Source organism: Colletotrichum truncatum, assembly GCF_014235925.2.
Source record: "Colletotrichum truncatum strain CMES1059 chromosome Unknown Contig_0007, whole genome shotgun sequence".
NCBI lineage: Eukaryota > Fungi > Ascomycota > Sordariomycetes > Glomerellales > Glomerellaceae > Colletotrichum > Colletotrichum truncatum.
Genome location: NW_027222404.1, coordinates 3802237 through 3826112, shown reverse-complemented (window position 1 = coordinate 3826112; position 23876 = coordinate 3802237). Strand labels below are relative to the sequence as shown.

Below are 23876 nucleotides of genomic sequence, written 5' to 3'. Positions count from 1 at the left end.
CTCCTTTATTGGGTTTCTGGTGTTGGTCGCAATGAGCCAAGTGCTGTTGTTCTCTTATGATTGGACAAGGCAAACTTACTTGCCAGGGTCAACAAGGACCTGGACGATCTTGCCGAGATAAGATGTCTTATCATGTGAACCTTCAAGCCCCTCAACAGAAGTTCCTGGAACTTGATAGTGGGGTTGGTAGTCATCATTCGCAATTGACGTTTGCTGACGCCTTCGGGAACACGAATGCCGAGACTGGGTCTTTAGAACCAACTCCAGCTTCCCTATCTGCTTTAGCTCGCTTGACGGATACGACTCCAGTGAGAGTCATGCGCAGTCTCATCCAAGCTTGCAATATCATGATATAAAGAGGTCATACGACGCCCGAGAGAAACATGATTCCAGTTGTCGAAAACGTTCTATCATACCATAATTGCTTTCTAGACAAACCCCAAGACAAAGTCTCACTATTTGACAATGAAGACTTCCGCCATTCTTCTCGTTGTTGGTGCCTGCTTAGCCGTAGCAGCCCCCTCAGGAATAAAGCCTGAATCGAATGAGGAAGCAAGCATTTCATTCTTAGAATCCGTCCACTATAAGAAGGAGGCACAGCCCGAAGCGGCGCCTGAGCCGGCCATCGAATTCCTCGAGTCCGTCCATTATAAGAGGGAGGCACAGCCCGAGGCCGAGGCTGAGCCTGCTATTGAGTTCCTTGAATCGGTTCACTACAAGAGGGAGCCCGAGGCCGAGGCTGAGCCAGCCATCGAATTCCTTGAGTCTGTGCATTACTAAACGTCAGTTTCCTCAAAGAGTCTTACGAGCTTGACAACTAAACTGACATACCCAAAATCAGTACCAAAACATTGAAACCGAGCATAAAAATCATGGGCTGTGAGCTTGAGAAACTGAAGCTGAAAGGGAACTGTGGTTTTCTAGAAGTCCTAGTCGTTCTTTGAGGGTTTTAAGACAGCTGGTAGTGAGTGAGGAGTTTACTATATAGGTTATTAAAGATTATGCGAAATGCCAATTCAACATTCATGAAGTCGGACGAACATGTCTAATAAAGCCCGGGTGATGCAGTACAAGGAATACTTTACTTTCGTTTCTCATCTTCTCAAGCTTGGGATTCTGGCTCAGCTGACTATCAAATTCATCTCTGAATGCTATATCCTTTGGGTGAATGCTGAGCCCGCTTCAATCTCATGCTGTAACTTTGGCTTTTCTGTGTGGTTTTCGACCGTAAACAATATGTCTGCAAATGAGGTCAGCATTCCTACTCGCACTCCGATTTAATGTCGGATTTGTTCTCACATTGGCCAGTATGCATGCACACTTACGTCCCTCAATACTTTTCTGGCCTTACTAACCAAAACAATCACCTCTTCGTAAGACCAGCCTAATGCCCTGGTGAGAGGTACTAGCGTGGCGGGCTCAAGAGCTTGATCCATATTCTCCAGGCTCCACATGCCCAAGTCTTTATAATGCTTATCTCGAGGCCAGCGATTCGTCGGCCACTTATAGACGGTTTCGACAACGTCTTCGAAGCCGACAGCTTCCATAAGCTCCTTCCATTGCTGGGCGGCACTGACAGGTCGTCCGAATTTCTCCATGCCTTCCATCACAAGGAGAACCCATTTCCAAAGATCAGACTCAGGGGTCAGCGTGCCGTCATCGCATCCCAGCGGAAGTGCCATGTCCTGGGCTTCGAAATAACCGCCCGGCTCCAGTGATCTGAGTGAAATTCGTGTCAAGACAGTATCTATTTAGGCTTTTTGAAGGACCGCTTACTCAAAGACCTTTTCCACTATGCTTTTGTTATCTGCGAAACTACCTGTCATCATTCTGCAAAAGATGAAATCAAACGGTTGAGACCAGGTCCAACTCTTCTCAAGGTCGTCGAGCTTTCGGTTTGTATTAGTTAGCTTAGCCCATAACCTATTTGGCTATCACCATACCTCAAAAGAGCAGTTCGGAGGTACTCTGTCGTTCGTCAGTATCTCGTGATTAATTTTCTTCTTCCTGGGCCATAGGTAAGAGAATTAAGACCTACAAGTCGGGCTGAACGGGGCTTAGATCAACACCAATAACCTAAGTTGTTGTCAGTCTCAGGCTCATGTCGGTACGCGGTTGAATATTACCTCTGCTTCAGGATGCGCGTCCGCTGACAGTTGGCAAAACTTTGATCAGCTCCTGATTATGCACAGTTGCGTTGGATAGGATAAACGTTTCTCACCGTATTCCATAGACCAAATGCCGGTGCCCGTTCCGAGATCGAGAACCCGCTTGGCACCCATGTTCTTGGGGCAGAGGCAGTGATTACCTCCTATCGTAAGGGTCATTACATAGTGCTGCAAGTCTGCTTGGCTGTCAGTGCTAGTCGCACGCTCAATTAGAAGAAAAGTCACCTAATCTGTCTACCTCCGACTGCGAGACAACATTTTCTTGTTAACTTCACATTGGCTAAAGGTGTTCCTGTAGGAATGGCCATACCTCGTCGTTTGGAAGAAAGTATTCTATTGCGCAAAATTAGTTGGATTTGACACCAGTGGTGAGGTCCACAACTTACTCCCTGCACTCATGGCATGATACGTACGCCCATTTTCGTGTTGGTACTGTCGAATACTGGACCGTAACGATGTGAGTGAATCCCGGAACGGCTAGTGAGGCAACGCCGATTAACAACATAATTTTCAAACCAACGAAGAACTTTTTTGGACCAAGGATTTTTCTATCTCTAAAAAAGTGGGAAGCCCTTGATCGTCTCTGATCATGCGCAGTTGTTCCCTGTTGCATTTCCCCCAGAGACCCCCCAGGAAAGAAAGCGCCATTCCGACAGCAATGGGGTTATTTGCAGAAGGTCCATCAGAGGACAGCAGAGACTGGAGACTTGCAAGGGGCCGTGATGAACTTACCACGTCTAATGCAGAATCAGCATCGGCATCGGAGGCATCGGCCGAATCGGCGTCCTATCAATCAATAAGAATCGGGCTATGAGAGCTTTGCGGAGAAAGGGAAACATGTGAGATCAGAAAGCACAATTCTTGACTTACGATCCGCGTTGCGGGCTCCTCTGGGTTGGACGCCAGTGTGTGTACAGCCTCTAGTGGCGGTGAAGGGTTGCCTGTTGGCTGGAGTACTGGGCCCTGGTTAGACGAGACGCCAGCAGGCCTGTGACTGGTGTCACTGGGAGAATTCGGCGAGGCAGAGCAGTCAGTGGGTTGCAGGGGAGACCCCGCCATAGTAACGACCCCAAGTGTCCTGCCTAAGAGTGATTAGAATTTGTGATCGTCAAACTTGGGGGAAATCAGCGGTCGCACAAGCCAATTTAGTTGAAGAAAGACAGATTGGCGCGCGTTAGGCGTAGCAACAAACAACAATTGGAAGGGGACGAGTCCGCAATGCTGGCTTTTAGTGGCGAGGGCCGAGAAAGTCCAAGAGCAAGAAAGACCCAAAAGTAGAGAAAATATGAAAGCAAACACAGGGAGAAGGGGATTAGACATAGTTAGGGAGTAGGTAAACTGTCCTGTGCCTTAAACATGGTGGCCTTGGGCAAACTAGGTAGAAGTGGGCATCATTGCAATACATTAAGGTGCGTAGGTATGTCTCTCGCCAACAGCTGATGCATGAAAACAGGCATTGCTGCGTTTGACGTGCCTTGCATCTGTAGTGTGTTGTAATATGAGGTGGCCAAATGGCTGATATCGCGGCGCAAAGAAGGGGGCCGAGAGGGGAGGCGTGAAGGTCCCAGGGCCCGGGCTGCACCGTGTAGGCCTTGGAGCATCGAGTTTCGGAGGGGAGGAAAACTGCACTAAACGCAGTCTAGGACGGCTTGATTAGTGGCTGCATGAGGTTGAGAACAGCACCAGGGCCCAACACCTTCACCAATTTCCAAAAGACGCCAATGCATTTCGTCTCTGAATTAAAGGTGGTTAAACAGCCCGCTAGGCGGGTGAGAAATCCCGATCTTTCTGTTCTCATCCAGGCTTTAGCATCGTAGGTACTGACGAATAGCTACCCATTCGCGGCAGCGCCAGGTTTTAGACTCTCCGAATCTAGGTCAAATGGCGCTTTGGCTGTTCGAAACCGAGAGGTATGGACTCCCCGCACGCCATCATCGGTGGCCGAGAGGGGGATAATGAGGGGTCCTGGATGCCATCCAAAGACATGCCCAGGGGAGGCGTCGAGCCTCGGTGTGAAATGTAGACTCTGGACCAATTAGCAACGATAATGACCCCTCTTACTCTGCATTTAACCTACCGGCATCCAATGGGCTGCTAATCTTGTCAAGGTTTTTCCCCCCTTCTTTCTTTTCTCGTCTAAATCGTCTTGGCAGCTCTGCTAATACATTTTTACCACTTGGAAGCTTGTGAAAGAGTTCCATGGTGGGTGCAGACGAAGTCCTTGACTGGTTCCCCTCGTAATCGTTGTCGTTGTCGCTGCAAACCTGCAAACAATAATCTGTTGGAACGGGGCAAGGGCGGTTGCAAAATCGAGACGGATTACTTGACAAACTTTCGCCCACGTATAGTTTCCATGTGTAAGGTGATCAATCAAGGATGCTTGATTCTTTCAAGGCGATAACAAGGGCCAACGCACAATGGAAGCACAGCACGACTACCAACAAGATGATGCAGGATTAGCAATGCAACCTCGCCAGCATCCTTGATAATCACTCCCCTGTCCCTTCCTCACTCCCGCAGTGGTGTGCTGCAGAGCCATGCCCACAAACCGTAAAGATCATTATCTGCTGTCCAACAAACATTAACCGACATGATAACCAATAATGCTTTACGATGGTTGGACATGTTCACACACCTATTCACACACCTAGCTGTGATGGACCTTTCCATTAGGTTTACGTGCAGAATGGCCTTGCCCTTTTCGTCTGATTCAGGAAAGGGCCAATCCTACTTCTCGTATTACGCAGTACTTATACTCTGCGTTTCTTTTTTGTGCCTGTTTCTTCCTTTTGCGGTCCAACCTGAATGATCAAGCATACTGGTTCGCCTTCCTTGGTTACTATAGCACACAAGATTGGCCCTTTCCTGACATAATTACGTATTCACTTGCGGTCTGAGCCTCGTCTAAACGACACATGGCATTGGAGCGAATGCTTTGAAGCGCTGGCGCGAACCACGACAACAGTATTTGTCATCCGAAGTCCACCAAAGATTCCAGCGTCCGACTCTACTTACGACGGGAAGTGGCCTACTCGATAAGGCTTGTGTCAATATTGGCAAATTATCCTGACCATATCACTCGCCAACCGTTTATCTTGATCGCTGAGTTCCTTCAGTGCTGCGAGGTATCCTCTGGCCATCTTCCGCGTCCCGGCCTCCCCGATTTCGCCTCGTGCCTGACATCTCGCACCCCACGCCGCGATCCCCTCATTTTTATCCCTGTTTAGCTGCAAGGGTTGTCTTGTGCTCCCAGACAGCCCAAAGGAAACTGTGCACTCGCTATCCTTTGCCCTTTTTGGCTGCTCCGGTAACCAGGTTAAGTCACGGCCATGTTGTATTCTCTATACACAGCGACGTCAGTTGCCGCCCTGGTCTTGACCATCTATCTGATAATATGTCGGATCCGTGATTATGCACGATTAAGACATGTTCCGGGACCGTTCTGGGCACACTGGACCGATCTCTGGCTGATTAAAGCTCAGCTTAGCGGCAAGCTCGCATTTACTCTGCAGGACTTACACAACAAGCACGGTGAGTTGCTCGCGTTACTTCATGGTATGCCTTGGTTCTTGTCTACTGAAAAGTAGAGAGAATACTACTACATGTCCTCCATGTCAATTTGAAACTTGTCTTAGCTTGTTTTGAGGTGCAAAACTGACCACAGACTTGTAGGTCCCATTGTAAGAATAGCCCCCAACTGGGTCGTTGTCGGTGATGGTGCTACTATGCGGCGCCTTTGGGCGGCCCGATCACCCTGGAAGCGAGGCGCATGGTATCGAGGTTTGAGATTCGACCCTTACTCCGATAGCGTCTTTACAGCTTTGGACGATAAGCAGCATGACTCCATGAGGGCGAAGCTCGCTCCCGGATATGCAGGCAAAGACGTAGAAGGGGTGCAGGAACTCGTCGATGAGCAAGTGGCTGGGCTCATTAACCTGCTGGAAACTCGTTACCTTTCCACTGAACACGAATTCAAGACTGTCGACCTAGCTCGCAAAGTTCAGTATTTTACACTCGACGTCATCTCAGCTGTGGGCTTTGGCAAAAAGTTTGGTTATTTGGATTCGGACGCCGATACCCTTCGTTATATCGAAGTGACTGAGAGATCAGTCCCTTCACTGTTGGTAATTGCGTTGCAACCATGGATGCTCAACATCCTGCAATCTCGTACGCTCAGACCCATTGTTCCGGACGTGACAAAGATTATGGGAATTGGCGATGTTATACGCAGAGCTCGGGAAGCCGTAAATGAACGCTATGGCGAAAATCCTGTGGTCAAACGCGATATTCTTGGTTCTTTCGTCACTCATGGCTTGACCAGGGAACAAGCGGAGGGCGAAACAACGGTCCAGATTGTCGCCGGTTCCGACACAACTGCTGCAGCTATCAGGTCCACCATGCTCTTCATCATAACAAATCCCCATGTCTACACCCGCCTTCAAGCTGAGATTGACCAGGCCGCTAAGCAAGGTCTCATCTCGTCACCAATTACGGACGCAGAAGCAAGGCGATTTGAATACCTCCAGGCCGTCATCAAAGAAGGTCTGCGCATCTGGCCCCCAGGGACAGGCTTGCTGCCCAAGGTTTCTCTTAAAGATGAGTTGATGGGCGAAACACATATTCCTGCTGGAACAAATGTGGCATGGTCTCCTTTCTCAGTGACGCACGAAAAAGAAGTCTTTGGGCCAGACGCTGGCATGTTTCGGCCCGAGAGGTGGCTTGGAATTTCGAAAGAAAAATACCGCATGATGGAAACGCAGACCATGCTATTATTCGCAGGAGGAAGTCGATTCGAGTGCCTTGGCAAAAATCTTGCTATGATGGAACTCAACAAGGTTTATGTTGAGGTGAGCTACAGAATTCTCTCGACGAACTGACAGAGTAAATTTCCCTGCTAACGATCATGGTTTCTAGCTCCTGAGAAGATTTGATTTCACGATTGTTAACCCGGCAATACCATGGACTTCTGAGAATTATGCGATCCACATTCAGAGGGAGTTTAATGTGAAAATAACGCGACGAAGTAAACCAGTATAGTCGATTCGTATCCTTTTGGGGTAGTGACATCTGGAGAGTGATATTGGTCCATGAAGAGTTGCAATTCGCTCATCATCTGTTGCCGGAATTGGTACTGGCTTTGGCAGCCAAGAACAGTCAATTCCTTTATTTGTCTTGCTACTTAATCAATACTCAATAAACATCTTTTCTTGATCTTCTCCACACCAACATAGTGAGTATTGGAAATGCAATGCTTGATGAGTCGTCATACTACTGGATGGAGAGTATTTAGGAACATCAGGGTCTGCATTCTACTCTGAAAGTTTAGACTTGACGTTCTAAATTGTACGCGCTATGACACCAGCCAAACATCAGCGAGCCTGACTCTAATGTGCCTGAAAAGGTAGCGTCACGTGTTTCAAGAGGCTTGGCCTAAGTTTCTAACTCGACGCCCTAAGGCGTATGCGGTCTTTCAAACCCTCCGTGAATACCCACATGCGAAGCCCGGTCAGCTGAGTGCCGTACCCACCAGTAAGAATGTGATTGCATCTTTAAACGGCCTGTATGCCGAGCCTGTATATCTACAACGCGTAAAAGGTGGTTTGATAAGTCATAATGCCGAATCATTCAATGCCGCCCGTGCAAGGCTTTGACCTCGAAAGCGAAGTAGCAATCGCCTCCACCGAGTCCGAAACTACCGCTCGCGATACGACATACTCGCGAACGGCGGAACGCTCGTCAGACGAGGTTATTGATCATATCCAAAGCCAATCTTATCTTGATCAGCAAGTCCTTGATTCTCTGCTTGATCTGGCCTCTGGGCAGCCGGATGGGGGCGGTTTTATGGGCTCAAATCAACCCCGCTGGCCAGCACCAAGTGCCACTGCATTCGGCAGTGTTTACCCTGATTTGGATTTGATAACTGAAAGCCCGAATCCGCTGTCTTGGCCTGTCAGCAATACAACAAATCCAAGCCTTATCTCGCATGAAGATAACGCAGCATGGATCGATGATGATCTTTCAAAAGATGATCCAGCTCGCGAGCTAAATAATCTTCAGTGGCCACTCCCTGGGCCAGTTACGCGGCCATCAGACAGCATCAACTGGTCTGAAATTGCCAAAGAACAAAACCGAAGAGAACAACGGAGCCTTCCCCGGAGAAGAAGTCGATATCGCTATATTCAGTCAGAGAATAGAGCGGTACCGATACCCACCCCCGCCTCGGCCTCATCCCAAGAAGGCCAACAAGAATCAGATCCGTTGCAGCGATGGAAGGATTCACCACCCCAAGACGAGCCAGCCTGTATGGAAGCCATTCATGATGCTCTCAGAACAACTCTCGTCAATCCTGAGGGTGGCAACACTCGGTCCACGCCAAGATACTCTCAAGCAAACTCGGGGACAAGTTTTGACAGCGGTGATAGTGGCTCTTCCATACACTCTGCTAGCTCTGTCTGGTCTGCAGGATCAGAATCTTCCGCAGGTCAGCGTGCTGGATTTGGCCCGTTAAGTCGTACTCGTCAGGGCCGCATCGGGAAAAAACGTGCAGCGAGCGCCGCCTCGGCGAAAGATAGCCGTCCGTTTAAGTGCACCTTCTGTTGTGATAGCTTTAAGACAAAGTTTGACTGGGCTCGACATGAAAAGTCCCGTCACCTTAACCTGGAGTCTTGGCTATGTACTCCTCAAGGGGGATCCGTCATCTCAACAGTAACAGGCCGGCTTCACTGCGCATACTGTAGCTATATGGATCCCTCGGATGACCATCTCGAAGAGCATAACCACAGCGCTTGCCACGATCGGCCAATTGAAGCGCGCTCATTTGGACGAAAGGATCATCTCGTGCAGCATCTGCGCGTTATGCATAAGCTAGAGAAGCTGCCTCAATTCAATAGCTGGAAGGTGCTTGCCACAGAGGTAGAATCCCGATGTGGATTTTGCGATTTGCAACTTTCCACTTGGAACAAGAGGATCGACCATCTTGCAGCACACTTTCGCAAAGGACTGACGATGAAAGACTGGAAAGGAGAGCACGGATTCTCACCAACAGTAGCAGGAAAAGTCATTCATGCTCTCCCTCCATATTTAATAGGGTCGGAGTCTTTGAGCGTTGTTCCCTTTTCAGCAACCAAGCAGGGTACCAGGGACCACTTCGCACAGATCTCCTCCCGTACCCATGGGTTCAAGGAAGATCAAACAGCGGATTCTACGCAAATAGAAAGGCCCGTGTCGATTGCTTCATCGTCGATATTGAGCTCAAGAGCCGCTACATCGAAAGCGTTCACCGAAATTTTGGAGCGGCATTTGAAGCATTTTGCGGAGGAGCATATATCGCAGGGCATTTTCCCTACCGATGAGATGTTAAGACAGGAATCAAGAAGGGTCATATATGACAGCGACCATGAATGGAACCAAACCGTTGCAGATAATTCGGAGTGGCTGGCACAGTTTCGCAAGCGGAACGGCCTCGATAACCACAAGGGTGGCCAAGATGATAACATGCAAGAGAGTTGAAATTCCTTTGCCACATGGTCATCTATGGTCTTCTATCTTCTAATCGCACTGTCAATGATACGAATTGCGTTCAGACACTCCTCATCATTGAATGAAGGGGCCGTAACCTGGATCGAACACGGGACTCCATCGCTTGCTTCAGGATCGTCTGTGCACAGTCAGCTTTTTGCTTTAAAATCCGAGGGAGGATTTCTTAGCAATATTACTTACAATCTGCTTCGAATTCCGATGTGGCCTTTTCGTACTGAGGATCCTTCTCCTTTGAAGCGGGGCCGTATGGTATGATTCCCGAAGGGTACTTCCTATTTTAGTACGGGAGTCTACTGAAAATGATCCTTCACTTACATCAAGTACGTTCCACATCAACGTGTAAACCGGGACTCCATACGTATCGTGTGGAACGGCTGTACTGATAGCCCCTGGTCCGATGACAACATCGAGGTCATATTCTGTCCAGACCTTCCGCCAGTTGTCGGCATAGATATCTCGGAGGCCAAAGAACTCACTCAATTGGTGTGTCAAGTCCGTACCTGGGAGAACGGGAGGCTTCGCTTTGGTGAAGGGATGAACGTCGCGCTTCACGGAAGTGACAAGAGGTTCACCAATCTCACTTGCAAGTGCGTCCAGACCCGACGATATCATTCCGAAATAAATGTACCCGAGCCTGGCACCATGGCCAGCAGAATATGCAGGGTCTGCTGGCAAGCGGATAACCTTGTGCCCTTTCTCCGTCAGAGCTGTAATTGCGCTCTCCAGGGCTCTGCGGACCGGGGGGTGTAGTCGATAATCTGGATCCTCGGGTAGAACTCCAATAGTCAGATTTCTGTCCAGGGCAACTTTTGATTCATTCCAAGGCATGTCAACTGCGGATGCGTCATACTTCCACGGCCTCTGTGCAAGAATTGTTTTCATAAACAACCAGAGATCATCGACAGAATTCGCCATGGGACCAGCCACTGGAGTTACTCCAGGCAATTGAAGCTTGGGAAAAGGGGAGTATGCCTGGCGACCAAAAGGCATCCGGTTCGCTGTTGGTTTAAATCCATATATCCCGCAGCACAAGGAAGGAATTCGGACTGAACCTGCAATGTCGGTGCCAACACCGAGCGGAGAACCCCGAAAAGCCACCAGTGCACCCTCGCCACCTGTTGAGCCACCAGCAGTAAGAGTTGTCTTGTGTGGGTTCAAGGTCCTCCCAAAGATATTGTTCTCTGAGTCTGCAGTCTATTTCGTGCAGTTGTTAGTGAGACATCTGTTGTATGACTGTTTATGACTCGAAACTGGGAATAACAGACCATCATCGTTTGTGGAACATTTGTTTTGCAAAACAAAATGGCCCCGGCATCTAAGAGGAGATCCACCAAAGTTGAATTCGAATCTGGAGGTGGCCGTTTGAGGAACTCAACATAGCCGACAGTTGCATAGTGGCCTTTGATAATGAACGAATCCTTATTTTTGTTAAATGCTTGTCTAAATGGGTATTCCTTCTGGTGAACTGCTCTTACTTTGAGACTAATTGGAAGTCCATGGAGAGGGCCAACAGGGCTTCCAGTTTCTTTGAGCTTTTGATCCAGTGCTTTGGCTCTTAAAATCGCTTCTTCAAAAAGGATTTCTGTCAAGCAGTTTGTCTAGCCTCCTTAGCTTGTGGTTGATGAATGGCAGTTGAAAAGCTTACAAGTTGCTGCGCGAGAGCTGCCCGCTTGCAGAACGCCACAGTCACATCCTCTGATGTGAGACTTCCGTTGTGAATATTGTTCAGAAGCTGCCTCGTATTGTAATCTTCCGTGATCTCGAGTTCTTTTTTCGTCAGAAGAGCTGATTTTCTAGCCGCATCCAGCAGGATTAATTGTCCTTCTTGAGGCGTTCCCTTGCCAGAAAGCAGATCTAGCTCCTGCTCAGACAATCTCCATTCACGAGGTATGGCTTGTTGTTGTTTCGCTTTATGGCGAGAAGCAATTGCTTCCCATCCCATGGCAGCAGGCATTATGAGGATCTGATTGCGCCTGGGTCAAATTGGAAAGTGATGATAAGAGGAACAGACGAAAAGAACTTTGAGAGTTTGGAGAGTTCCATATAGATCTGGAACATTAATCGAATGAGATATTTTTATCAGTATACAAAAAGCCGGTCGATTCGAGACCTTTATTATTCTTCAGCACACGTTTCGGGAGGGTGGCCACGCACCGTGAAACCTAATCAGGAAGGAGATGCCGCCCCTCCGGACGTTCTGCGTAACACAACTAGTGACGATGGCACAGGCATTAGAGTGTTGCCCCCGCATGTCAGCCCCCCGCATGTCAAGTAAAACCGGCATATGTCGTCGGGAAAGTCTGCCACTGATGCAGATCAGCAACACCCTTGCTTGTCCTTCTACAAGGGATATATTTAACCAGCTTCTTGAGGTTGCCACCAGCTGCGTCAAACGAACTGAAAACCAGTGCCAACGGAGCATTCCATACGTTCTTACTAAACGATAGTCGTCTAGTTTTAAGCAGGCTGTCATCGAACGCGTTCAAACTCAAAATGACTGCAGAGAAGGCATTCTCCCACACCCCGTCGCCCGGAAACAAGTTCTCTCCTAGTTGGGTCGATGTACCACCCATGCGCTTGCCGCATCTCGATTTTATCTATCGAATCGTTTGCGATATGGATCCTGACGTGTCTGAAATACGCAATGTGAATAACACGGGTGTCACACGGCTGGTGCTACCCATCTTGAGAGGATCGGTGGAAGGGCCTCGGATTAAGGGTAGCATTGTGGAGAGGAGTGGTGCAGATTGGGCGGAGCAGGTTAGTCCTGGCAAGGTTCGTTAATGGTTGAACCCCTCGATTCTCTATCGCTACTTATGGCAATGGCTAGGTCTTCTCCAGACTGAGTGCGAGATATACGCTCAAGACAAACGACGGGGTTCATATTCTTGTGAACGCGCATGGTATTTATCGCAGTGGACCAGGGCAGACGGAGAAGATGTCTTCCACCGTTTCTCAGGATGAAGTGGAGTATTTTACTCATATCAACTTTGAAGCACCAGGAGGGAGTTTGTACGACTGGATGAATGGAATCCTAGCCGTTGGTGTGATGACGATGTTTGAAGGAAGGCCTGTCATTGATTGCTATCGATTGACTAACTTCCCCGGCAAACCTGCCGAGAGGCTTTGAAAATGATGATTGAACACAGTTTCTGAAGGACAATTATGCCCATTTTGGGCCTTCGGCAGTGGCCTTACAACATGAAACATGGAGGTTATGAAGAAATCGAAACAAACGCTTGGACTGGCTCTTCGAAACACAACGGTTCAAATAACAAATATCTCAAGGATCGAAGGATCCACTAGCATCTAAACAGATGTCTAAATCAGAGAACAATGAGTAATCAAAAACTACAAATTCATGCGCCTCTCCACAAGTCGCCAGTACCGCTGAGCTAGAGCGGTTCGCATTCGCTTCCCCCAAATGATCATCGGAATATAGAGCAGCCCAATTACCAGGGATATGATTCCGCTTAGGATGTACATGTTACTGAGTCCCATGCTTGACATCCAAGGCACCAGGGCGGAAGGGACGCCGACGCTTACAGCATTCCGAATGAAAGCCACGCCGACAAAGGCCTCGGCAGTAAGCTGCAGATAACCACATTAGTCTGAACCAGGGCTGTTGGAGAAATTCTTCTTACCTCTCTATATGTATCAATAAGTAGAGTGAATGTTATATCTCCATTGGCACCCAGGCCAAATGCGAAGAGTGCCCCGCCAATACTAGGATAGATCCAATGCATTCCCTGGCTTTGTCAGCGTCGCGTCACAGGAAGGTTCATTGAACACAATAATTACCTTATCTGCTGTAACTCCAAACATGATTATTCCGCCTGCCATTGTGATGACTGGCAAGAAAAGGGGGTACAGCCGCATTTCAGGCTCGAAAAGACCGCCGTTCCTCTTTGCCAGGCGTAAGACGGCCCAGTCAGCGAATGGGCCACCATATAGACTTCCAAAAATGTTGCCCACAAAGGGACCTAGGTTCATGTAGCCGATGGCAGCAGTATCAAAATTGTATGGGGGGGCAGAAAAGACGACGGATACAATCGACAAGAACAGAACTAACCAACATACACCTGATGCGAATTGTAGGGCAGTAAACATGACATGAGGAAACGTAACAACGTGGAGAGGCATGAGGAAAACACGGAGGAGAGATTCTGAGGTAGGAGTTGTGAGACGCATCCGTTCGCTGTAAGTATTCACTCGGAGACTTTTTGAAACATTTGACTGAGTATAACTGATTTCGTAGCCATCTTTTGCCAGGCTGTCGGTTTTGGTGAGATCGTTTTGGTAGTCAAGTGTCTCGGAATGAATTTCTTCGCGCTGGCCAACGATTACTGGCACGAATTTTGTCTCTTCGTAGAGGAAGACAAACGCAAAGAATAGTATCGTTAAAGCAATGGAAAGAGCGTAGTAGGACCAACGCCAACCTTGTGTAACAGCTTGAGAGCCAGCCGCCAAGGGAGTGAGAAAACTTCCGGCCATCACGGCAACAAAGTAAAGACCGTTGGCAGAACCTCGTTGATGCACGAAAAAGATATCCGCAATCTACGGGGGAACTGTAAGCAGGATAATTGTATGTTGTTGAAAGGGCTGTTCGACTCACAGTCATTTGTACTGCAGTCTCATTGATGGCACCAGCCAATCCTGTAATGACAGCCGTGACGATCAACTCAACGTATGACTTCATTGAAGACGTCCACCATGCCACTGCGGCTAAAGTTGCAGTAGAAACCAGATATGTGAGTCTTCGGCCGTACTTAATGGTAAAAGGAATGAAGAAAATGCACCCTGTTGCCAAGCCCGCGAGTTGAGCTGACTGGGCATGACTGAGCTGGTCGATGGTAACATTGAGATCGGTAGTCATTTGCTGCCAAAAGACAGTTTGTATCGACAAGCTTTGGAGAGGTTTGAAAAGTCAGTCATTGTACTTGTGGTTGAGCAAATGGACTTCACTTAGTGAATGCCGCCACTGTCACCCCCATCGTTAAGCTGTAATTGAAATATTTTCGACGCTTGCTCCAATTCTGTGTTCAGACATGGTATTAGTTGCAATTCTATGAAGTTTAAAGTATCCCCTGTTGAAGCAGAGCCTCACCAGCGGGTCGTTCGGATCCGAGGAAGGAATAGGTGAAAGAATAAAGCCGGAAGATTCTGTGGCATTTTCATCTAGGCTTCTTTCAGCATCAAGCCGACTCGGCTGACGGAGAATGCTCACGGTCTATCAACTGAACAGTGCCAGGTGATTGGACGGGAATCTGTACGGCTGTCATTGTTGAACTTTACTTGCAACGAGATTGGTCTGCGGTCAAAGTGTGAATGAAAAAGGTTTGATACAAAATCAAGATATCGCCAAAAAGGTACCAGCCTAAATGAACGAAATTTCAGACACAAAATAGAAGATTCGTTGCCGGACAGAAGAAGGACATGCGATATATTTAACATGTTGGCCGTGATGGCATCTTTTCAACTACCGAAGTCCTCCTCTCCCCTCCCCTTGTGCATGCGTCCAGGTTATCCCTTATCATGTTGTTAGAACTTATCGGCAGCCATTCAATGATACAAAGAACGCCCGAACAGGCCAGGCTTCCTTGTACATGGCTACATGGAAAGCAACCTTAAGAACACAGTCACCCTTCCCCGCGGCTGCATAAGTCTTAGCGTGTCAGTCCCCGCATTTTGTCATAGTTTAGGCTTGGACCCCCTGAAGAAAGCGTCTGAGCCATACCTTAATAGGCATACATATGCGCCATCGGTTTCTTCTGCCTCTTCAGAATACTTGCTTCTTACATATCTGCTCTCAAAGTTGGCCTGGCATCCTGCTGGACATCCGGGCACTCCACACGAAAATAAGCACTTGTAATCAATTGCAGCTGCACCAACATCGACCATCAGGCGCCTTGGGCCAATCATGGTCCGCTCCAGGGGAGGCTGCTCCAATTGCAAGCGGCGGAAGCGGAAATGCGACGAGACGCGTCCAGACTGCCGGGCGTGTCAGCGTCGTGGAATTCAGTGCGAGGGCTACAACACTCCGCTCAAGTGGACCAACGGAATAGCCTCACGCGGCCGCTTTGCTGGAGCGGCTATCCCTGACATTTCTGCTTCCAGCACGGCCTCCGACCAGGCAAGGTTCACAACGGGCATGCCAAGCGCTACAGGCCCACCACCGCCCACTACCTCCTCTTCCGAATCCCCCCAAGCCGAAGTCATGATGCGGATCGGCTCCGATCAAAAATCCGGATCCAGCTCGGCCTTGACGGAGTCACCAGGCGCAAGTAATGACCCAAAACGGCAGCTTTTCAAAAAATGTAGGTCAATCAATCCTTGATAGCCCAGCGACATGATTCGCAACTTACCCGTGCCTCAAGTTCTCTATTCAGGACTACATCGCTTGTACACCACAGAGAGCCACATCTGGCTCCAGTCGCACTTCTCAGCAATGGCCGACAAGAGCCAAGCTTTCTTTGTCGTCTGCACTGCCATCCAAGCATACCTGGACGACGGCTTTTCTGTGACAGCGATGGAACATGTTGACCATGCCCTTCAAATTTTCCGAGCGGAGTTGGAAGAGAGACACAATTCACTGGATGCCTCTACTCTGTCTGCCGGCATACTTGTTTGCACACTGTGTGTACGTATAATCCCGGGCATATGTTTTCAAGCTATAGGCCTTGTGGGTGGCAGGCCTCGCCGGCCCGTCACGTGGGCTGACGGCCGCCACCACTGGTCTTAGCCAGCCTCCACAGCCCTCTAGCCAGTTAGTTAGTTCTTCCAACCAACAACACCACTTTTCCCATTCTGAGCGTTCTGTGCTGGTTTCGCCCACAGGCCTTCTCATGATTTGTGACATTTCCGAGTTATTACTGAAGCTAACTTCAGCTACATAGTTATTGCAGGCTCGTCCCTGGACCATGTATCTTCAGCTCATGGCTGGTTTATATCGTCTTGATACGACGTTGGATACCTTGGTGCCGTCTGCCGACCATGACTTCGCGACACGTCACTCCATCGAAGTCTTATCCGTCATGGACTTGCAGACCTCTGTGATAGGGAGATCACACACTAGTATGGGTGTGTGGCGTCAATTGCGCAAGCTGCAAGACAGCTGGGAAGGAGGAAGGCTAGGCGGTATCGAGGTTGTAACAGGACTGCCGAGGTCATTTCTAGATATCCTAGCTGATATCATGGACAGTGAAAGGCTAGAGATTGAGGCCCGGCTCTGGGCTTGGCCGGGCGAGATGGGCTTGCATTTACAATGCATTCTCTGGGACTGCTGGAGGTATACGGCAGTCTTGGATGCAAGAAGATTGGAAAGGCTGAAACGCAAAAAGGAGGCCAAAGAGGCACCCCACGCGGATTGCTCCGATGGTTGTGCGGAAGGTGTCCCTCTATCACCCCCGACAGAGCTTGTCATGTGCCGCCTGATGGCATCTATATACTCCCTGTTCCGAGCAATCGAAATACCGGCAAACCATCGCCTCCTCGTTCACAATGGGCTTATTTATCCGATGGTCATAGCCAGCCTGGAAGTTCCGTTACTAGCTGCGCACCCCGATTGGAAGCAGCTGATTAGCGACTTGCGACTTTCATTCCTCAACAAGGATTCGTTCCATAATATGAAGATGATTGACGAGGTTCTCGACGAGAGTTGGAAGGAGGGTACAGACACTTTTGATATTGACGAGGCCGCGCGATGTAGAGGGGTTGAGCTTGCAGTCTTCTGACCAAGCGACTATACAGATGTTTGGATGGGACACGGTATGAAAAGCTGTCAAAGCCTAAAGCACAGTCTATCAAGGCTATTCTACAAAGCTTCTATATCTGAGTTTTAAAAGACATCGGATATTTCTTTGCAATAAGGTATATCTGGGCCATTCCGGCCAATCGTGGGCTGGGGAGTTTGGCACCCATGTTTTGATGCCCAGTTCCAATTTGATGGAACACCAAGGGCCAGATTGAAAGCAAAAAGGATTGAGTTAACTCAAGGCTGCAAGCTAGTTACCTGGATCAACTGAAGTGGGAATGAAGTCTTGGTTATTCTAACGTAAGATAAGAAGGCTTTAACGATATGACGACTACGAAACAGTCTCTGAGACTTCTTTCAAGCTAATAACGTTATAAAAGATTCTTTAAAATTCCGGATGACTTTCTGAGGCTTTCAGGATGTTCGCTGTGTAAAAAGTCGCCTTTATGGTTATCTTCACTGTACTGTGTGTGTGCAACCGATGAGTTGACTAGGCAGACGCGTTCGGGTCGTTGTATTACAATTAGTTTTATTCAAAGCATTCGAGTAATGCCCACTTGAAAGTCCTTGAAAAATTACCTCAAGAAGAGAATTCTGTAATCACCTCGTCCCACTTCATACATAGACTACAGCTGAAGCAATTATACCTTCCAAACCTGCAAAGACTAATCAAGCGAGTGCCTCGTGGCTTCACGAGGTTGAGCTATGGAGATTAACGTAGTTTATGAAACTGGTGCTCAGATAATTGCTGAACAGCAAGCCTAGGCTCTTATTCCAAGTTCTTAAGCCGTTAAGCTTATCATATTGAGTGTGTACCATTGGGGTTTTGGACTGTGCTAGCATAACTGAATACCTGAGCTTCGTGCTTTAGCTTTGAAAGGCCTTTTTGGATGCTTGAAGTATCCCATTAGTCTATGTGGTTAGACTGGCAAACCCACCTGAAAAAAATCTCAAGGTAACCGCTCCACATCATCACTGATAAGCCCTGACATGACCCATTTCAAGCCCCAACCCCGAGTGGGACATCCACACAACCTCAACCTAACAACATAACCACTATTTCTCGCGGCAACATCAACAAAGTGTTGAAAAGCCTCATTGGCTCAGTGGTAAAGCGTCTCACTAGTAATGAGAAGATCGCCTGTTCGATTCAGGCATGAGGCAGCCTTGTTCATTTTTGCCCTCGGGCATCGTGTGTGCCCTTACGGCCATCCCTGTAGACAAATATTCAAAAGTGTGTTTGTTTACTGTGGTGAAGCAAAGTGCTGAACGTAGGCATGTATTCAAAGTAGTAGATTGAGTGGCTTGTCTTCTCCTAACTACACTATGGAACGATATTGTGCCTAAATATGTTTTGTGGGCGGAGCGGAATAAAGATATTCCGGTCATTCCATTTCGGGATTATCCCCACAGGCGATATGTGGGTCACGTGATGGTGAGGCTGCGCACTTCGCCTCGAAGGCATCACGACATTTACCTATGGTACATAACTGAGAATAAAAAACATCAACAACAGCGAGAACGAAATTTTTGAAAATCGGAGCAAAAACGGCCCCAAATACGCGTGCTCGCGGCCACAGAGCCCCCTTCGATGCAATGCCATCCTCGGCCTTGATTCTACGTCCCAAAGGGGCCCAAGATGGCCGCAGAGCACGCCCCGACTACAATGAAAAACTTGAGAGCAAGCCGCAAAATACGACATATCAATAGACAACACTGTTACCACCACCACAGGCGAGCCACAAGCCGCTACACGAAGCACTAAGACTGCGCCCAAACAATCAACTTCAACACAACAGCCGCCGACAGGTTTTGGGTCACCTGTCACCCCCGACAAAGTTTGTAACGTCCCACAACGACGAAGATGAGTCCGACAGAACAGTATCACCTTCCGCACGGAGAAAGCACCAGGCATTAGGCATGCTACGATCGATGCCACACAATACTACAGACCACAGACAGACTGGTCCCCTGTCGCCCCTTTTGCGAAGAAGGATTGGTGTCCCTTCAACGCGCGACAATGTCTGCGGAATCTGTGCGGGAGCTCTCATACCCAGTAATCGAACATGTCGGAGTCAGTGGAGCATTGTGCTTCGTGGAAGACCCTTGGGCCAATGTGGTGGAGGGCAATAGTGGTCAACAGGCAAGAAACAAGAGGCCACATAGGAACCCGGCAGGAGGCAACAAAGAATTTACAGATGCAACTGAGAAAACGGCACATACAAGTCCGGGAGGATACGGACAAAACAAAGAGACAAAGCTGAGCGCTGGGGGGAGACTGTAGGTACAAAGAACCAGATACGGTGCTACCAGCACCAACTGAACCGAAGCAGGAGGACGCAAAACAAGCATTCTAGAGAGCAACACAAAAGCGAGAAAGCAGACAGGAGAGCAACACACTTCTTCAACAGAGGGCACAAACACACAGAATAGAGAACATAGTGGGGAGCTTGGGGATAGCTGGCCCTGATGCAACATCAGGGCGAAGTGGGGCGTCGCTGTTCATTGTCGACGCTTCGGCTACCTGCCAAACCCTGCTTTCCGGGCATAGCTGCTGGCATAAGAGCGGCTTCATAACCGAGTAGGAATAAATCAATCAATCAATCAATCAATCATAACTGAGAATCTCCCTCACCACAACCTTCGGTCCTTTATGGTCCATTATCCCCAGGGCAATATACTTCCCCGCCGGCGGTGACACTGTCAGTTTGAAAACCAAGTCTTCTGGAAACTTAAGACACCCGACTTCACTCATGCTTCTTGCCCGCCAAAGTGTTACTTTTCCCTGAACGTCTATCGTGGCAACTGTGGCTCCAGATGACGAAAAAGAAGCCCTTTGGAAGGGCACTGAATGATAGTATTGCCTTCGCCAGCAATGGGCGCTATCCCGCCAAAGGTAAATATGATTCTCGTCGCAGTGCATAAAGTCAACACCGTTTGGCGCAATAGCAGAGACATACCCAGGAATGGGATATTTGATCATCTCTTCTCCAAGTTTGTAGCCTGGCCTGTTGAAGCCAGGCATGATCGGCATGATGTAGACTGCACTATCCAGAGCGAGGATGATGCACTTGTCGTCTGTTGTAAACTGCATTGACCTAACAGTGAAGTTGCCCGTACGCCACGTTCCAGCTGTTGGCAAAGCGGATCCCTTTAGGTTCCAAATAACAATGTTGCTTTTATGTGCGGTCGCCAGGCATCGCCCATCGTGGGAGTAGGTTACGAAGCAGTCTCCGGCAGGCATCTTTCCAAACGGTCCTCTCTCTTCTAGGAGCTTCAACTTCGCGACCTCAAAGCGATTCAGTCGACCAGAGTCCTCCAATACCATAGCAAACCTATCATCGGGCGAGATTGCTGCAGCCACAAATGTTCGATTCGAGGACTCGTAGGTTCTGAGTACGTTTCCTGTGGCGGATTCGACAAGATAAATCTTCTCTGGGGATACGACGAGAAGTCGCTCCCCGTCGCGGGAGAATACCATCGAAGGCGCTTCTAACCCTCGACATCGTATCATGCAACATAATCGAGAAAATGATGTGGCGTAGTGGTTGGGCATCCTAGCCCAAACATGATCGAGGGATTGCTCGGGCCCCGGACGTAGACTCGGCTGTGAACACATCAGACCCTGAATGAATGTCACGCAGAGAGATGTGATTCCCTGTCCCTGGAGTCTTTCATTCGGAAAAGATCGACGATCTTGGGTGTAGTCCTGGAGAGCGTCGACATCCTGGCCAAAAGAATGGGCACATGTGAGTATGAAATGTAGGGTTTCCCCAACAGCCCACATGTCGCTTTTCTGAGCCGCAGTCTCACTTGGGAGATCAGTGGCCGCAGGACACAGCCCGAGAATCTCTGGAGCCAAAAAGCCCATGGTTTCACTGGCTGCCAGTGACATACTGACGGTACGTCTTGGGCTCTTGCTGATTCCAAAGTCGCCAATTTTGACCCACCACTCCTGGCCGGGTGGTTGAGTTCGAATCACTAGGTTCTTGTGAACGTTAACAGAATGCGAGGAAGAGTTATAAATGCGAGGTTACATACAGATGGTTTTATCCCTCGGTGTGCTAGATTGTGTTGGTGTATGTAAGTGAGACCGCGAAGTACTTGCCGAATGACAAGTTTCGCTTCATTTTCAGGAATCGGACCTTGGTCCATAAGATGGGCGTGCAAATTGCCTTGAGGTAGATACTCCATAGCAACAAAAACTTTTAATGAAGTCTGATACCAACCTAATGTTTTGACAAAATATGCCTCATACTATGAAGGACGTATTAGTAAGAGACAGGAGACGAGGTTGAAACAAATCCTTACCTCTGGTTGGGAAAAAGTAATCAGCCCTGTGAGTTCACTCATGATGTCCATGTCAACTTCCTTTTGATTTTTTGGCTTCGGAATCTCCTTGACAGCTCTTAGTTGGCCAAATGACGGTCCCACGACACACTTCTCCCGAAATACCAATCCAACTCCGCCACTTCCAAGATATGATTCACTTTTCCAGTGTTCTTCCTTTGCCGGTCCATGATCGGCATGCGGATGGATGACGGTCTCATCGGACCCGATCCTCACGGCCAGCTCGGCCGTTTCCACGAGCCGCACGGTGTCGTCACTGGCCATCGTGCCAATGTCAGATCTAACGGCCGCAGCGATAGACTAACAGATGTGAATATACAAGAAGCGCCCTTCAAGGCGGAGAAGTAGAAGGCATGATGCCACAGTTTGTGTTTTTTGGCGACAATGTAGTGCTCAAAATGTTGGAGTCAACGAAAGTGGGGAGAAAGTATGGCAGTCGTTGAATAGAGTTCATGACGTGTGGGATTAATTGTGAAACTTCAAACAATTGCACTGTCTGTAAACAGCATATTAAAGGAAACCATAGGAACGGCGATACGCCAGGACCGTGTGCATTTATTCTGGTGCTCGGACAGACACACCTTACAAGGATCTCATAACGACGACGTTGAGCAGGCGAAAATAGCGACTGCAGCTGTTTCCGTTACCTCGGTGTTTATTTCTTTTAGTTTCTTGTGAATTTTGCAGTTGGTCTGTACAGATTCTTGAGTTTGACGTTCTGTGATCACCAATTTGAGAATCAAGAGGTCTGGTTTGATGTGACACCATGCAATACAAGTTCATGTGTATATAGTTGCAGGTTGCTTACGACAGATGACGAGAGCGATTATTCAGTAATAAAGATACAATATTTGTGTGATTCCAACTCCCTCAGTTTTAGACTTGAAAGCAATGCTTATGGAAAATAAGTTTGTTATTCCTACGAGACCATAGACCATATCCTCTTGTTAATGAGCACCAGCCATAGTTGAATAAGTGGCTTGATACTTCGAGATCAGCTCAAAAAAGGTTTTGTTTCTTCGAGGGAATTTCATTGTGTCCATCAGTCTTCCACTATCGTACAAAGCCACCGACTTGCTCCGGTCGTTATCCAATGTATCTTCGGAGTACGGCTGACTCCACTCCTTACACGAGGTGGATGCACTTTGGGGCCACCACTAGCCGGAGCCCATCACATCACCAATTGAATCGCCCAGATCGTCTAGTTGGTTAGGATGATACGTTGTGGTCTTCTTCACACAGCGCTCCGTGTTGACGGCGGTTCGAATCCGCCTCTGGGCATTCCAATTGCCTGCAATCAAATTGTGGGTTGCAAGTCTTTTTTCTTTTCTTTGTCCATCGTGTGCTAGCGTTGGAATCTTTGCAGCGTGCAGGGATTTGAAAATCTAAAGTGCGGTGTATTACGGAGGTACACTATTGAATACATGAATGTTCCAAAACTTTTTCAACTGATAAACTTCCAAGCAGGTTATTGGTGACTATCGTAGGTGGCTGTTACTGTGAAGCTCTACAGATTGATGGACTAGGCGTGACAATACGGTCTCTTAACGATGGTTATCCATGTGGGCTGAAAGGCGGGACGGGCTGTAGAGCATCTGTAGCCTTGATAGGCGATAAATGTTTTGTCGACATCATTCTAGTCTGTTTTATACTAATTTGGTACGGTAATACGGTTGCTACATCTTAATGGAGTAGGAGATTTAGCACCACATGCATTGGAGGCCGTTTTTGACAAACAGACTAGACTTTACAGTGCCTACAATAATCCCTGTCTGTTAACCGTTTGGTCTAAGATCCTGAGGGGCATAAAGGCAGGTCGCGAAAAACTTCCATCTATGTGATTAAAGCTCTGAAGAGACTCGTGGATAACGAAGCTACTCCGATCTTGACCCGGAACTGAGCTGAAGTTGCGACCTCAGTCCTGGTCTAGAGCCGCACTCCGGCCCACTCGCAATCCCAGACCCAGCCGGAGGACCTTATGTTTTTCTTCGGTATCCACAAAGAGAGTCCGGCAGCTGGCCAGGAGCAATGCTCTTTCGCCTCACGCCCGACAGCCTATCAGGCAC

At 48.5% G+C, this 23876-nt stretch overlaps 9 protein-coding genes across 9 annotated transcripts; 5 read left to right on the top strand and 4 right to left on the bottom strand.

Annotated features, from left to right (window-relative positions):
* Window positions 1–465: 465 nt before the first annotated feature.
* Window positions 466–780, top strand: CTRU02_211455 (uncharacterized protein; the record flags this gene model as incomplete). The annotated part of the gene is made up of 1 exon (XM_036720480.1): window positions 466–780. One exon carries the CDS (start codon window positions 466–468, stop codon window positions 778–780), a length of 315 nt encoding a protein of 104 aa, XP_036588223.1.
* Window positions 781–1295: 515 nt separating this feature from the next.
* CTRU02_211454 (TAM domain methyltransferase) lies at window positions 1296–2567 on the bottom strand (the record flags this gene model as incomplete). Its single annotated transcript, XM_036720479.2, has 9 exons — window positions 1296–1719; window positions 1777–1889; window positions 1944–1968; window positions 2039–2076; window positions 2127–2149; window positions 2222–2344; window positions 2394–2412; window positions 2479–2501; window positions 2555–2567. The coding sequence occupies 9 exons, from the start codon at window positions 2565–2567 to the stop codon at window positions 1296–1298; spliced, it is 801 nt and encodes a 266-aa protein (XP_036588222.2).
* A 2930-nt stretch (window positions 2568–5497) lies between these two features.
* On the top strand, window positions 5498–7205 carry CTRU02_211453 (benzoate 4-monooxygenase cytochrome p450; the record flags this gene model as incomplete). Its single annotated transcript, XM_036720477.1, has 3 exons — window positions 5498–5699; window positions 5841–7015; window positions 7083–7205. 3 exons carry the CDS (start codon window positions 5498–5500, stop codon window positions 7203–7205), a joined length of 1500 nt encoding a protein of 499 aa, XP_036588220.1.
* A 576-nt stretch (window positions 7206–7781) lies between these two features.
* On the top strand, window positions 7782–9677 carry CTRU02_211452 (benzoate 4-monooxygenase cytochrome p450; the record flags this gene model as incomplete). The annotated part of the gene is made up of 1 exon (XM_036720476.2): window positions 7782–9677. One exon carries the CDS (start codon window positions 7782–7784, stop codon window positions 9675–9677), a length of 1896 nt encoding a protein of 631 aa, XP_036588219.2.
* Window positions 9678–9709: 32 nt separating this feature from the next.
* CTRU02_211451 (Acetamidase 4) lies at window positions 9710–11661 on the bottom strand (the record flags this gene model as incomplete). Its single annotated transcript, XM_036720475.1, has 6 exons — window positions 9710–9825; window positions 9888–9975; window positions 10023–10901; window positions 10973–11125; window positions 11183–11305; window positions 11353–11661. 6 exons carry the CDS (start codon window positions 11659–11661, stop codon window positions 9710–9712), a joined length of 1668 nt encoding a protein of 555 aa, XP_036588218.1.
* Window positions 11662–12200: 539 nt separating this feature from the next.
* On the top strand, window positions 12201–12837 carry CTRU02_211450 (uncharacterized protein; the record flags this gene model as incomplete). The annotated part of the gene is made up of 2 exons (XM_036720474.1): window positions 12201–12482; window positions 12538–12837. 2 exons carry the CDS (start codon window positions 12201–12203, stop codon window positions 12835–12837), a joined length of 582 nt encoding a protein of 193 aa, XP_036588217.1.
* Window positions 12838–13058: 221 nt separating this feature from the next.
* On the bottom strand, window positions 13059–14701 carry CTRU02_211449 (major facilitator superfamily transporter; the record flags this gene model as incomplete). The annotated part of the gene is made up of 5 exons (XM_036720473.1): window positions 13059–13298; window positions 13352–13456; window positions 13509–14264; window positions 14323–14614; window positions 14673–14701. 5 exons carry the CDS (start codon window positions 14699–14701, stop codon window positions 13059–13061), a joined length of 1422 nt encoding a protein of 473 aa, XP_036588216.1.
* A 926-nt stretch (window positions 14702–15627) lies between these two features.
* CTRU02_211448 (C6 finger domain-containing protein) lies at window positions 15628–17440 on the top strand (the record flags this gene model as incomplete). Its single annotated transcript, XM_036720472.1, has 3 exons — window positions 15628–16024; window positions 16085–16347; window positions 16604–17440. 3 exons carry the CDS (start codon window positions 15628–15630, stop codon window positions 17438–17440), a joined length of 1497 nt encoding a protein of 498 aa, XP_036588215.1.
* Window positions 17441–20068: 2628 nt separating this feature from the next.
* CTRU02_211447 (serine threonine protein) lies at window positions 20069–22074 on the bottom strand (the record flags this gene model as incomplete). The annotated part of the gene is made up of 3 exons (XM_036720471.1): window positions 20069–21448; window positions 21502–21717; window positions 21772–22074. The coding sequence occupies 3 exons, from the start codon at window positions 22072–22074 to the stop codon at window positions 20069–20071; spliced, it is 1899 nt and encodes a 632-aa protein (XP_036588214.1).
* Window positions 22075–23876: the final 1802 nt, after the last annotated feature.